General features: G+C 52.3%; 1 protein-coding gene across 1 annotated transcript in view; it reads left to right on the top strand.

The window, feature by feature from the left end:
- LOC128272584 (protein Optix-like) overlaps positions 1-11,907 on the top strand; it is a 48,972-nt gene extending 37,065 nt beyond the window's left edge. The window contains exons 4-5 of the mRNA XM_053010418.1: positions 10,556-10,836; positions 11,018-11,907. Of these exons, the coding sequence (XP_052866378.1) occupies positions 10,556-10,836; positions 11,018-11,907 (1,171 nt within the window). The remainder of the gene's footprint in view (positions 1-10,555; positions 10,837-11,017) is intronic.
- The last annotated feature ends 2,919 nt before the right edge of the window (positions 11,908-14,826 follow it).

Genomic DNA, 14,826 nt, shown 5'->3' with positions numbered 1-14,826 from the left:
AATTTTATTTTATCGCCATCGACCAACCGACCGACCTGTGGCCCCGGGGACACCGTGTCCCGGGCGCGCCCGGGCCCGATTTGGCGCGGAATGGCCTCGGCCAGGGCCGGGCAATCGATAATAGCGCAGGTTTTAGCGCGGGCCCATTTGAATTGATGGGCTTGTTTACCACATTTACCGTAAATGAGCCATTCCGCCGGGAGCCAGCCAGCCAGCCGCCACGGGAGCCGGCAGCACCACATTCGGACACAGGCCCACCGCGCACCGCGCCGGTTTATTTACCCTTTTTTGGGCCGATAGAAAATGACTCGGCGTCGGCGAAATAGCCACGCAGGATATGGAGGTGATCCAGACCAGATTGTCGATTGATCGGCCGAGAGCCATCCAGACGTGGTTGCCGCCGCCGCGTGTTAGCCTTGTGGGCTTTATTGAATTAACTCGTTGCTTAAGTCGGCTCACGGTTACAGCTAAAAACAGCTGCCGAGTCCAGGAATGGGGCTCCAGGAATGGGGCCTTCGGGAATGCGCTATGCGCCGGCAAGTGCAACGGCCTTGTTTTTTATGCTCAGCCACACAGAGAACGTTCGCGAATGGGAGCACCGCGGAAAGAAGGGCAAAAAATGGAATATTTTCGCCTCAGCTTGCTCGCTGCGAACAATCGTGTCTTCCCGCGTCCCGAAGAAGCGATATCGAGCAGTCTCCGGTATGGTAAATGGTTTGGGTAGTAAAAACGGAGGGTGAAACCGAACCGACAACCCTTCGTTGGGCAACTCAGAAGCTAATATATTTGAACCTTTTGAATGTTACGAAGAAAAGCGAAGTAATAAAATGGCATTTCTATAGGAAGGTTGTGCGTCATAGACGATCGGGTAAGTCATCGAGTCAAATCTTGACTTACGACACGCCGACACTTCGTGGTCAATTTAACCTTATTGACTTCAACTGCATCTGCTTCTATTTCGCCATGTGTGATTAGTTGAGCTATTAATTATAAATCAGTCGTATAAGTCGTCTATAAGTCGCTACGCAGCACGATGACTCAGTTTATGACCATAAATAAATGAAGGTCCTTCTGGGAAGAACAAACAGGCCAACAAGTCCTGCCTGGCCAACAGACTTGTAGACGTTTTTATGTTGTAGTTGTAGACAATTTTTGGGCCACATAACATGATCGTCCTCCAGACTTAGAGTAGATTCTTGAATGGAAAGGCGCATGGTATATTCGTTTTTTGAGTCAGCTCTAAACTAGTCCCGTATCCTTCATGAGAACCAACATATTTTGATCTGCATTTGCTCTTGCTGCAGGACGACGGTTTTCAAAGGTCCTGGTGACGATTGAAGAATAAGTCGTTGAGTCCATCAAGTGTTTTGATTTTGGAAACTACCGACTAGCGTTTGGTCCGGATTTCCGTCTGGCTGCATTATCGGCTCATTTTTCTTAAAGTTACCTTAAAGTTTTACACTCGCGGTCGATGCCAGGGATGTCTTGTCTCAAAGAGAAACTGATGAGTCGGTGCTATCCAATCACAGGTCCGATCCTTCAAAATCGAGGAAGGACTGTGACACTAAACGACGAACGATTTGACCTACAATTGTCGTTAAGTCTCAATTGGCCGTCTAAATCTCAGTGGCCGCAAAGGAGCTCACCAAGGTCCGCCGTTCAGCACTACATCCTTGCCCACGGACACGGGTACGATTACGATGGTGCCCTCTCTTTCCCCACCATCCGCCGACCGGCCGGTGCTCGATTTAATTAACGAGATCGAACCGTCGAGCGCCGAGAGTGATCGATCGCAGCGAGCCGTGATCTAATGCCTCGCCAAAACGCACGCCTCACCGAAGGGTTAATTGCCGGAGGCCATGGCCGTGAGCACACGCCGCCCCACCGCCCGCCCGGCCGGCACCGGGTGTCGGAAAGGGCCGCGAAAACATTGTGTGGTATCATTTTCAAAATTCACTCTTTATGCTGGCCGACGCCGCCGCCGTGTGAAGGCGCGCGCTCCGGCGGCCGAGCATAGGCCGTTGTTGCGCCGACCTGTTTTTGCGCGCACGTTGCGTTTGTTGAGCCGCCGCCGCCGCCTCCGTCATAGCGCAATGAATCCTGCTCTGTTCGGCGCAGCGGCCACATTGTTGATGATGCTCCCGATCGGGCTATGCCGGGCCGCCGAAGTGTAACAGTACGCCGCACCTTTTTGTAGCACCGCGGGAAGGCGCCACACAGAAGCGGGCTCCACCACAGCCTGCCGCCGCCGATAATGATCCCCCCGGACGCCGGGGCCGGACGCGCACACGCACGGCAGGCATCGCGGAGCCTTCGGCGAGAGCCAGGGCTCCAGGGCTCCGTGGCTAATTATCTTATTAAGTGTAACAATAAGTTAATTAATTATTTATACACGTTTCGATACAGCAATTCCCGGCCCGGCCGGGGCCCTTGGCGAAGAAACTTGATCCCACCGGGGGCTCGGGGGTCCAAGGCCCCTCGGTGCCCTACCTACCTGGCCGGGGCTAATGACTCAGTGCCGGGCCCGAAGCTCACCGAAAGATGATTGATCCGTTTGCGGTCATCCAGCGTGTGGGCCGCCGGGATGGCCCTCCTGTCCCCGTGAGCGAAAGGAGCGAAAGGATTGCGGAGACCGCCAAGAGGACCGCGCGAAAGCAATACCCTGACGGTTTTGGTGGCTCGCGTATTAACACCGTGACCGTAACCGAAGCCGCTCGGTCCGGACAACATTGTGCCACGGCGCGGTGCGCGGCCATTGTTGCGCGGCGCATTGCTGGGCCGCGCCGGGCCGAAGATAATAAAGTCATTAGGCAGCCGGGAGGCAGTTCCTGAGTCCGCGGGGCTGGCTGGGTGGACGTCCCGCGGTATTAGCGCGGGGTTTGAACTTGAGATGCGTGTCGAATCCTTTGGCGCACCGCAAAAGGGTGCCGGGCGTGCAAGGCAGTGGTGCGATGGAAGCGGTGCAAATGGGTTAACAAAAACGGCTTCATTATTCATGTTGCTTGGTGCATTTTTTTTTATGCTCCCTGCCGGACCTGCCGGAGTTTAGCGAGTTTACAGTTCAGGAGGTTCGAAAGGTCTGTGTGTGTCTGTGGGGATTGACTGGTGCGCAAATTCCAGCGCAAGCTAGTGTTTCCTCGCCTGATTAATAGAGGCCGGGAAAGTGTTAGTTAATGTGTCGACTTTCTATTATTTTTGTTTGTGTTTGTTGTTGAGAGCACTGGACTTTGGGTTTTGTCGCCAGGACTTTATTAGCTTCTACTAGCTAGATCCTTCTTGGGGTCTAGGGTCAATCAAGGATTTGAATTTGGATAGGGTTTTAGAAAGAGTAAGATCAGAGTAATCCATTTCGTAGTTTCGAAATTACAGAGCTGGAATTTTACAGTTTTCCAATATATCTGTCAATCCAAGTGTCAAACTTCTAGCTGAGTGTTTACCATTTGAGAAAATGAATTGTTTAACAATAGAACAACGTGTTAAAATTATTAAAACTTACTACAAAAGTGGGGATTTGAAAACGCCAAACGTTTCTAGCAACATTTTCTTCAGCGACAAGCCAAATTTATTTTCATTTCATTCTGCCCTTGCCCTTCTTGCCCAAAAACTCAATAGCCAAAACCCTAATGGGTAACCGACTTTTGAAGTACGGTTTTTGAAGGTTTTTGAAGTATCAGGTGGTCAGACCTGGTCGTACTTCATATTGTGGCCCCTAGCCACCGTGTCAGTTCCGCCGTCAATATTTTACTGTTCGCTCTCTTTTATCGTCGGTAAACTTTTATTTAATTATTAGTTTTTGAGTTTGGGCCCGGTGGAACATCCAGCTACGTATTGCCACAACCTTGTCACAATGCTGGCCGAGGAAAGTCTCGCTTTTCATCGCTGACTTTTCCACGCCACTGACTGGCCCCGAGCGGCTCATTTTTCCATCTTCATCAAGGACGGGCACGGGCCCTTCGGGGGCCGTCGTCATGCATCAGCTGAGCCGAGCGAGAGATCCAAGAATCGGATCGCTTGCAGGGACCGCACCGAAAACCGCACCACAAACCACAGCGCCCGACCGACCATCCGGCGGCTGCTCAGCTCATCTCAGAATGAAAGAAACTTCATTATGTCAGTACATTATTCGCATGTAATGTAGTGAAACGGGTTAACCGGAGTTGTTTGGTTTTCGCCCTCGTCGCACTCGAGGGGAGGCGGCCTAATTCGATAACGGTTAAATTTGTCCTCCAGCAGGCGGCGACGTCCTTGGGCCGTGCTGTGGCATCCTCGCGAGATCAGGACACCCGGGCCCGATGGCCGCAGGGCAAACCAAACCCCATTACGTTCCCCGTGTGGCGCGGCCGGTCGACGGGGAAGATGAGACTTCCGGAGTGCCGTTAGCCGAAGGCGGCCAAAGTGATGACTTCCGACCCCATCAGCCTGTGGAGTGTGCCCGTGGTGGATCCTACAAAATCGTCCGTGGCCGCCACCGCCCAGCAAATGAACAAGCTGGGATTTTAATTTTTCACGCTAATTTATATTCATTATTCGGTAATTCCTTAACGATTCGATTGCGTTGCGTTTAGAGGGGCGAGTTGAAGACTACGCAGCAGAAGCCACCGCCGCCCCTATTGATGCGCGAGGGTGTGAAATAATGGCTCTATTGTTGTACAAATTAAGTTTAGCTGTAAATATATTCAAATATTTGGCCAACCGGATGGTTGGGCCGCCGCGCCGCCTGCTCCGGAAGCGCTCCGGCGAGGGTGTCGGGAGCGTCGCCGTGCACGAGGGGGTACTCGAAAAGAAGGGCAGGCAACAATAAAAAGCGGGCAAGGAACGAGCGTAACGATTATTGGATCAAATCTGGCCCACGGAACGCGCGGCGATAGATTGTGAGCCACACGAAAAAAAAGGACGAAGCAATAACAATCCAAGAAATGAGGTTAGTTTCGGGTACACGTCCTGTCGGCACCCGGGGTGGTTTTTCATTTTTTAGAAAAACAAACATTTTCCACTTCTCCGAGTCTAGGCGTTGGTACCTGGCAACCTTCGGGCTGAGCTTAACATTGTTAACTTGTGACAAACGAACCCAGCACGGCCAGGATAGATGGATGGGGCAACATATCTTGCCCCCCGCTGTGTGTGGAAGGTCAATGAGGCCGCCCCCTTGCGTGCATGTGACTTTTTCGGGGGGCCTATTACACTTTTCATATTCAATTATCCTTTTATCCGACGGTGAAACTCTTGTGCCCGAGACCAAGACCGCGTGGACCAGCCATGTCTGCTCAGGAAGACCTTACCTAACTTGGTTAGTTGCGGAAAATAACGGTCCTTCACCCTCGGGAAACCCGTAGGGATACGTGCGCTACCTTCCGGTGGCCGTTTGGTGGCGTCGTCGCCGGTGTCGGCTATTCGATATCTGACCGGCTCGAAGTTGACTCGGCTGGGGGTGAACCGACTGGACGATGGAGGATCAAAGTAAACATTGAGGTTTCACATTTACAGTGATTTATACGCCGCGTTTCGTTTTTAACCTCACTTTTTGCTGCACCTCTCGATCGGGAGGTCTCCGGGAGGAGGTCGGAGTCGTGTCTCTTTGTGACCAACCAGCCAAGTCCATCATAATTTGCTTTGTTTGCAGCTCTAGTAGACCGGAGCCACGGAGCGCGACAAGCAAATGCATTCAGCGCGTCCACAATCGCGTCCATTCCATCTCGCGTCTGGCACTCGTGGGGCACTTACGGCAATGGATGGGCTCGCAGGACACGCACTTGACAACCTAATCGTCCGTCGATTATAAACTCAACAAACCACCGTCGTCGTCCTCCGGTTTCGAGAGTGTGTTTTGCCATCAATCGAAGCGAAGGAAATCAATAACCAATGGTGACCACCGCCACAAGTTGCCCCCGGTCACAACGGTCGTAATGATGATTGCAAGAAGAACTTCTTAATTCTCGCACATCGGCCGGCAGTCGGCCAATATCGGACGGCCAATCGGTGCCCGAGGCATCGACGGGGTTCCGTATAGTAGGTTCCCGTTCCTAAGTGGAGCCCTGAAGTGGGTACAAGTTGGTAAACACATTTCTCTCCGGGCCGGAGCGGGGAGCCCGGATGTGGTCGGGAGTTTTGCCGGAAGCTACTGCTGTCGGGTGCAAATATTTGGTGGCATGTTCTGTAAACACCGAGTGTGTGCGGGTGTTTCTTATCGGACATTGTGTTGGTCAAGGGAAGGGCAAGTTGACAGCTTTTGACTTGCTGCTGGATATTAGTGGGCTGGTGAGTAGTTTCCAACCTCTGCACCTGCTGAACCCGGGAGCTACACCATAATGACATCCGTAATCCGGAATGTAGTTCTCCGACTCCGAGATTGGACTCTGGATTGGAACCGATAATTATTTTCTGTATTTCGTCCCTCTTTTTGTGGGACGGCCTTAGACTTGAGGGGATTTTGGAGAACTTGTTGTAGCTTGTGGTAGTGGTGGGTCCTTCATTTACAATAAGGTTGTTTAATAAGTTTTAAGCTTCAATAACATAGGTTGGCGCTGTTGGTACACTCTTCATATGAACGTCTTGAATCAAGTCTTGAAGACGATCTAGGTCAAGGACGTCCAAAAACAGTAGCAACACCTGGTATAGCAGAGAAAATACAGGGTATCTTATTGGAAAAACGTCGAGTGACTGAAAGAGATTCAGTAGAAGCCCTAGCCATCTCATTAAGCAGTGTAAGTAATATTCTTTTATCGAAGAATCGAAGAACTTCTTATTGAACAATCCAGTAGAACTTGTCTATGATCACTTATCATTACTTGTCAGTAATCACCACCAGGTCTACGGATTGGTCAGCCATTAAACGGCCAATAACGGCCGCCGCAGACCTTCTCGCAGACCAACTCTACCAGGCGCATAATCAGGGCGAAGGCCCAATCGCGGCCGCAGCCATCACTGAAGCGAGCTCCCAACCATATGCCGCGCCATTAAGCGTTTGCGGTTGCGGATGGTTTATTGTTGTTTGCTAAAACACTGTACCGGTCCACATCTGCGCGCATCGCATCCCGGTTGTGTAAACACTGACAACGGCAGCGCCGGCCTTGAGGAAGAAAAAGGGGTAGCCACAGTCACATCGCGCGCCACGGAACCTTTGGTCGCTTTGTCTTCGGTGTTTGCGCTGTTCACTTGCAGTTTTACGCACGGTCCCGGCGCCAGACGCTTCCCGCTTTTCTTGAACATATCCACCGTGGCCGTCGGCGGCGTACTTTAACCCTTTGTTGGCCCTGGCCCCGGCCCAGAACCGGTCAGAGCCCGGTGAATGTACAATTCAATTATCATCACCATACACTTGGCGGGAGCCGGGGGCCCGGTGCTCCGGCCCTGCCGAACCGGAAGTCCTGCACCACGTGCCGGGGTGTGAAGGCGAAAACTCACGGGCCCCGACGGCAATTTGTCAACCCGACCCCACACACGGTCCGGGCGCAGGATAGCGCACACCGATGACAGGACACTAAACGGAGGGGTTGCTGCGTCGCAAATCTGTCTCGCCGTTACTGGCGGAAGGTTTCCGCAAGTAAATAGCGCCTCTGGTTTGCCCTCGTGGCGAACCCCTCGCGAAACTCGGCCCAAGGAACTCGGTGCGCTGTCTCTAATTTGTCACAACAAAACCCGTCGTCGTCACCGCATCGTAAAATGATTGTCAGTCAACGAGCCGAGTGCCGGTAGCCATCCTTAAGCCTTGCACAGTAAACTGCGAGGCTCATTTGCGCTACTACCCTGAACACAGGGGCTGAAAAGTCCCGAGCCCAACACATAAATGGCGCTAGTCTTATTGTATGATCAAAAGAAAGATGTTAAAATACCGATTGGCCTCGGTATTTTGGGATGTGCGTGTTGTAATATTCATCAACTATCTTGAGAAGAGAAACGCCATCATCAGTGAATATTATATAGTCATTGTAGTGTAGAATATCATTGTAAAAAATTCTATCAGACATAAAAAATATACTCACCTGGGAGAAATTTCGCTCAATTGAAGAGGTTATCGCTGAAACTGAGCCCTATTTTAAGGCAAAAAAAAACGATTTTGTCTGGCTGATCTTTGAAGATTACGTTAGCTGATCTTTGAAGATTTGAAGATTAGAGCTAATTTTGACGCGTTTTCTCTCATATGCTCGGAACTTTTCAGCCCATGTAATAGTTTAGTCCCCGAGTCACAGCATTTGCATATTTTATTGAGTCCCTTGCGCCATTGGCTGCTTGTTTTGATTCCACCCCATTAATTGTGCCGCCGTTCGGCGTACGGAAGTCCGAGTTGAATGGCAAACGAATAGCCAAACCCCGGGCGGAAATCATTTAGAAGTGGTTAGGCGCCTCTCGGGTTGCCCTGGAAACTGGGCACGCAATTGACACTGACAGCTGGCGGGTTCGTCACCGTTTTGCATATTAAACCACAAATTGCTTCGTTCCCGACGGTTCAGTTGAAACTTTAGAACTTCTTCTGAGTGTAGCGGCGTGGGATAATGGTGGCGTGGGGACTCTTGCTGCGCGAGATCAAGGATGCGCCCAGCGGGATCGACGATCGTAACCCGATACGCCTCCGAGCTCGATGTCTCGACAGTGAGAGCTATCGCTGGCTGGCTGGCTGGCTCCGGGTCCGCATTTCAGATACTCGAGCGACTCTATTTGTGGCCGGGGTCGGGCGCCCAGCCGTTTTCCGTTGACGTTGTTTTTGTTTTTCTCCCACGTCGTCCAGTGCGGTGCGTGCGTTCGTGTATTGTCCCGCCAGAGGTTCTGTCGTTCTGTCTCGCCGTAAGTGTGTTTACTCACTACTTTCTTCGAAGAAAGTGTCCGCGTCCCCAGCAGTGAAGGCAGTGTACTGAAACGTAGTTTGTTTAGGATTAAGACTTATGATTTTTGTTTCTGCCTTCCACTGTCGTTTCCCTGTTGTTATTTTCCTATTCGGGCTCTCTCTTTCATTCACTCTGTTCATTTCCATCTGCGATGCGGCCTGGCCTCGAACTCCTTGGAAAGGGGACTTTGGCTGCGGCTCGTTAAAATGTGTTTTTTTGCTTCGCGAAGAATGCATTAAGCGCCACCACGCGCAGTACCAACACACACGCGGTCGGATCGGGTGTTGTCTATTTGGAAATTTCAACCGAACCTGACAGCTGTCAAACAAATGGAAACTCATCTTTGATACACGGCCTACCAAGACTACCACGTGTTGGCGTTCTTGGAGTGTGTTTTCCAATGTTGCTCTTACTGTATTGAACGAAATAATTATGCTCCAAATTATGTTGGCCCAAGCGTCCCGAATATGGAGCCCATGGAGGCAGGAATGTAAGACCAAGATCGCAGGCAATTGCAGTAGACGTAGGCAATGACGCCCAAAACCCACAGCATCTTGAAGAGTCCCGACGCATATCTTCGCCACCGGGCAAACAGAGTGCATCGCAGTAAACATGGAACCCCGAACCAAAAAAATGGGACCATTTTCCTCCGAAAATGCTTATGTTTGCCTTCGGACGTGAAACTGAAGGACGACGATTCGTCCTTCCTGGTGGCCGCATCTTCGAGAGCGTGTCCCACAGGATCCGACATCTTCCAGTGGCGCGTAGCATGAACCCCTCCTGTCTGCCTGCCTCTTGGCCGACGAAAATTGACGAAAGCAGGACACCTATTAACTCGAAGTGGGTAAATATAGGGACGCCGCACGCATTTCATTTCCGGCGCCACCGACGACGAGTGGCGGCTGGCGTCGTCGGGCGATCCTGGGAATGTCGCTCGGCTCCATTCCGGGAAGTCTCCGCTGCAGTAGTGCAGTGCAGTGACTGTCGAAAAAGGTCGAGAATCAACCTTTCAACAGTATTCCAGGACTTTTTGAGGACTTGCTGAGCCCAAGACCAACTTCCTGTGGTTCGTTTGTTGGGTTCGATCGATTAGTGTGTGTGCACTGCGGGTCCGACGTCCGGGCAGACTAATTAGCATTCCTGGACCAGCTGGGCCAAGTCGTTCGTTGAGCCATCGGTTGAACCGTCGATAATAATCCATCCCGGGAGAGGGCTGATGTACCGTGTCATCGTGTTACGCTTAGTGTCAAACAGACGACGCAACCCAGGGCACCGTGGACCCCTGTGTGTGTGTCTCTGTGTGTGTTGGTCTAGAACATTGGCGTCGTCAAGAGGGAAACCACGTATTAAAGACTATGACACGGCACCTTTTTCACCTCGCTGCCTGATCACTTCGACGCCAGCGACCGTCCGACTTCCCGGCCACTTAATCTGTTCTGCGTTTCCTCTGAGATCTTGGTTGGTATCTCCTCGAGAGAGAGAGAGATCGAGAAAAGATTATTGTCTTTGCCGTTTTTCATAGCGTCAGAGATATTGGTATTAGGCCCCGGAGGTCGGAGGCACCACCGAGATTAACTGCACTCCCGGACACGCACACACACGGCAAATTGCGGTGGCCGACCACCACTTCTACCTCGGAATGTCCCGGGGTGACCATTTTGTGGGGCGATTATTAAAATGAATGAGATGTTCCTTCGGCTAACGAGCACCGTCTCCCCGTTTCCTCTTCCGCACAGACACAACCAACCGCCACTGTCCGGGTCCGGGTCGTCCTCGCTGACGCCACGGCGGGGCGAGGGCGGCCCCCTGTCGCCGGTGGACACCGACTCCGACTCGGACATCTCGCTCGGTACGCACTCGCCAGTTCCTAGCATGTCGATGCAGCACAGTCCCAGCTCGTTGCCGGGCTCGAGCGAGGACCGGCTGCACGACGACCGCGAGAAGGACTTCCGGAGCAGCTTCGCCTCGCTTCACTCGTTCCGCTTCGGTGACCACCTGACCGGCGGCCTGTTACCTGGTAAGTTTTTCGCATTAACCTGTGGAACATACCGCCGCACAGTTGCGCGCCTGAAGGTATGCAATCTGAAGATATGCAACCTGGAGGTATGGTCCCCCTGGTACTTTCTTCTTTTGGCGTTACTGACAGCCGCCATTATCCGCGGTCCGTGGACTCATCTTTCCTTGCCTCGTCCCTCCAGGTTCGTTCAACAGCAGATTCATGCCTTATCGTCTGGGTGACCACTCGCCACCGATCGCCACCCACTCGCCCCCGATTGGTCTGACGCATCTACCCCTCACGCCGACCGTGCTCCGGCCCCAGCCCCACCTGCCCCACTCCCTGGCGGTCAGTGTGGCGAGCGGGTCACTCGGCATCCCGTGCAGCCTGGCAGGCGGTGTCCTAACAACGACGACGGCGGCGGCGACAACGACGGTCGGCAACATGAGCGAGTCGCCGAGCAGCAACAGCAGTGCCACGAGCGTGTCCCTCACCAACACCACCACGCCAACCCTGCCACCAGCACCCGGCTCGGCGACGGGGAAGGAACACCCCTGCGCTCCGAGTGACCTCTCGGTGTCGGTGGTCGATCCGGGTGGTCGCCCCGGGACACCGCACTCAGCCGGGCCCTCCCCTATCACCTCCACCGCCAGTGCCCCCTCACTGCAGCCCATGTCGCCGCTGAGAATACGGGTCAGCTCACCGTCGCGGCTGAACGCAGAGCTCCTGCACCACACGGCGGCTGCGGCGGCAGCGGCGGCGGCAGCAGCAGCGGCCGCTGCTGCCTCCCAGCCCCAGCATCATCCGGCCCACCTCGCGCTGCACCACCCACTGCACGTGCATCACCCACACATCCATCCCGGTCTCCCCGGGCACGGACATCCGGCGGGACAGCACCATCCTCACCATCACCACCAGCACCACCATCACCACCACCATGCGGCCGCGGCCCTCATGAACGGCCTGAGTGCCAGTGGGATCGTGCGGATCGTGCCGAACCCGATCACCAGCAACACGCCGCTCACCACCACCACCACCTCGCTGCTCCACCGGCCGTTCTCGCCGTCGCCGAAACCGAAGGAAGCCTCGTGATAAGCGGGCCTCTCTGAGGCCTCGGACTCGAAAGCCTGTAATACGATTCGCTTCATCCGAGGATCGACGCGGGCCCGTTTTCGTTGCTGTTGTTCCTTTCTCTTCTAATCCAAAAGCTTCCGTTCCGTTTGATGGCCGAAAGCCCTTTGAAGGTGGATCCTCCTTCAGTATCCTCCGGTTTGCCGATGGATTACTGCCGACGGCTCCGGGTTCCACTCTGCGCTCCACCGTAACGTTTGCGCCCTACAAAATCACCGACAGGTTGGTCCAATTTCTGGAAATTGGAGTATATACGTGCAGGCGTTGAGTAGTATATAAGCTCTCCCCAGAGTCAGAACGGTGCCACCGGACAAATCTGGATCCCCGTGTCGTCTCTTTCTGGTGAAGGGCGCATGCGCACTCCCCAATTCCCGTCCTTCTGGGGAATCGATTCAAGGTGGCACACTGAGCTGGGGATGAGCTCCTGGGGACACTTTTACTGGCTTTGAATGCTGCGTTTTTGGGTGAACATTTCTTAAGCACTATTTGAAGAAGTCCACTCCAAAGGGTCGCGACCAAAACGACACTGCTGTCATTCTGAAACGGTTCGTGAACCGGTTCACGTTGAAACGGTTCGCGAAATGTTAGTTGTCAAAACACGGCAACTAAATCAAATGCGGCGGGCACTAAAAAACATTTAAAAAGCCGAGCGACCGAGAAACATCAAGCCACCTGGCCACCATCATCATCGTGCTGGTCTCGAAAATTCGCTGCAGGGTGGAAAGCGCGAGCCCTTTCCAGTTCATAAAGTCATTACCTTAATGAGTTCACTTGTTTAGTTTTATGAAAATTCAAACGAGCGATTTGTGGCCAAACGGGGCGAGGAGCAAAAAACGTCGAGCACTGCATTCTGCTGTCCGGTCCGGCTATGCAGCGAACGGGGCCGGTTGGAGCGTGCAACAAAGAACGGGAGAGAAAACTGAAGCACAAACCAAGAAAACAGAAGCGAGTAAAAACGGGTGGCGAAACGGCGAACCGGCCAGAAGGCAAACACTAACCGGAACACTACAAAGTTCATGATGATGCAATGAAATAATGGAAAACGAAGCGTATAAATAGCGAGCGAGCGAACGAGCGAGATGTATTAAGTTATGTGGAATAGAGCAAATAAAGCAACAAAAAGCAGAGCAAACAAAACAATCGTCATATAAATACTGTAAATGCATAACTGCGCACCCAACCCTAAAGCTGGCTGGCAAATAATGCAAATAATGTGCACATAGTAGCTGATTAGTGTAGCCGATTAGAGTTGGATGCTTTAAGTTGCGGGCCAAATGGCCAACCAAACCGGGGAGGGCGGCCCGCAATAGTCCGCGATCCGCGCGGGGCAAACGCACACAAAAGACAAACCAGGCAGCATCTTCGAGACGTCTGTGTCTAAACAGGGAAGAGAAGCGAAAACAAACTACATTAACCTCAGTAAGCTTACGCGGACGGCGTCCAAGCTGTTAGGCAAATATCGTATTTTGGCAATATCCGAGCATGTCCGCAGGTCCTCGCAGGACCCTCGCAGGAAAGGGGTAGGAAAATTAATTTAAATTCAAAAGGAAACCAAAACACAGCCCGTAGGCTCCGGAAGCGGAATCCCCCCCGGGAACGATGGGCGCCGCCGTAGATCTCCTGTCGGGTGCCCGGGCGCATTAAAACCGGCCATAGTGGACACAGCGTTTACATGGAACAAAATTAAACCAAGCAATGATATTGTTAAAACAAAAACATAAACCGTAGAAAGCACCGCGAGCGTGTAGAGCATACAGCAAAAATTATTATCATTCGGAGGCCGGCGAGAGCCACAAACTGGTCCGAAACTAGAGTTGGTGGGGTTCGCGCGTTGTTGTTGGGGGCAATCAGCAAAAAAACAGATAACGGAAAAAACGACAGCATCAACAAGCTAACAAAACGACACTGTACATAAAATGCTGCAATCAAATTATATTAATTATTACGGAAAATAAATTTAATAATTAAAGCTGAGCTGTGTGCTGTGTGTTCTGTGTGACTTTCTTTCGCGACCTGGAGCGGATTGTGGAATCCTGTTTCTGGTAAGTTCTGGCTGTTCGAAGGCTTAAATATCGATCCGCTTTTGTGTGGTAAATTATCCGAAAATGACAGTTTCAAGACTTCACGTACGACTTGGTTGGCAAATTTACCGTCGGCTTTTATGACCTGAAATGCTGAAATTGGCACCATGTTTTGCGTCATCGGCTCCGTCAATATTTTGGTAAATTTGAACAATAAATAATAATACCGCTCGCTGGGGACCGAAACAGGCTGGTTGGCTGGCCCGGCGTATCGTTCCGAGGTCTCTAACCAGTCGCACCCCGGGTCACCAGAACCCTGCTAATTACATTCCAAACGGCTGGCATTCTGGCTCTTTCAATCGATACTCTCGGGAGCGACAAAAAGCGACGGAAAAAAATGGAAAATGGACAGGGAAAAGGTTGAAACACGCATCACACGGGAAATATGTCTAACATGTGTTTCGCTCACAGCACCACCTCTCACATGACATATCGTTAATGTTTCACATTACGAGAAGCGTATGTTTACCCAATCCACCCGTCGTCGAAACCATGAAACCATGGAGCTTTTGTTAGCAGACCAAACAGCAAAAAAGTATGATAAAAGCACATAAAACTCACACAACGGAAGCCCAGCACATAGGCAATACATAACCCGGTTTCCTGGGCGGAGCTAGATTAGGCCAATAAACACACACACACACACACCAGGGGACAGCACACGCACACCACGAAACGGAAGCCAGCTGCGTCAGCCATCATCAACGTCATCATCGGGAGTCGGATCATCATCACTCCGCAATGTGGTTCCGACGAAGGAACCGAGGACCCCAGCTTCGCCCTTCGCAGCAACAGAGAA

This window comes from Anopheles cruzii, chromosome 3, assembly GCF_943734635.1.
Source record: "Anopheles cruzii chromosome 3, idAnoCruzAS_RS32_06, whole genome shotgun sequence".
NCBI classification, from domain to species: Eukaryota; Metazoa; Arthropoda; class Insecta; order Diptera; family Culicidae; genus Anopheles; species Anopheles cruzii.
The sequence above is the reverse complement of the archived record's forward strand: the minus strand, read 5'-3'. Positions and strand labels throughout refer to the sequence as shown.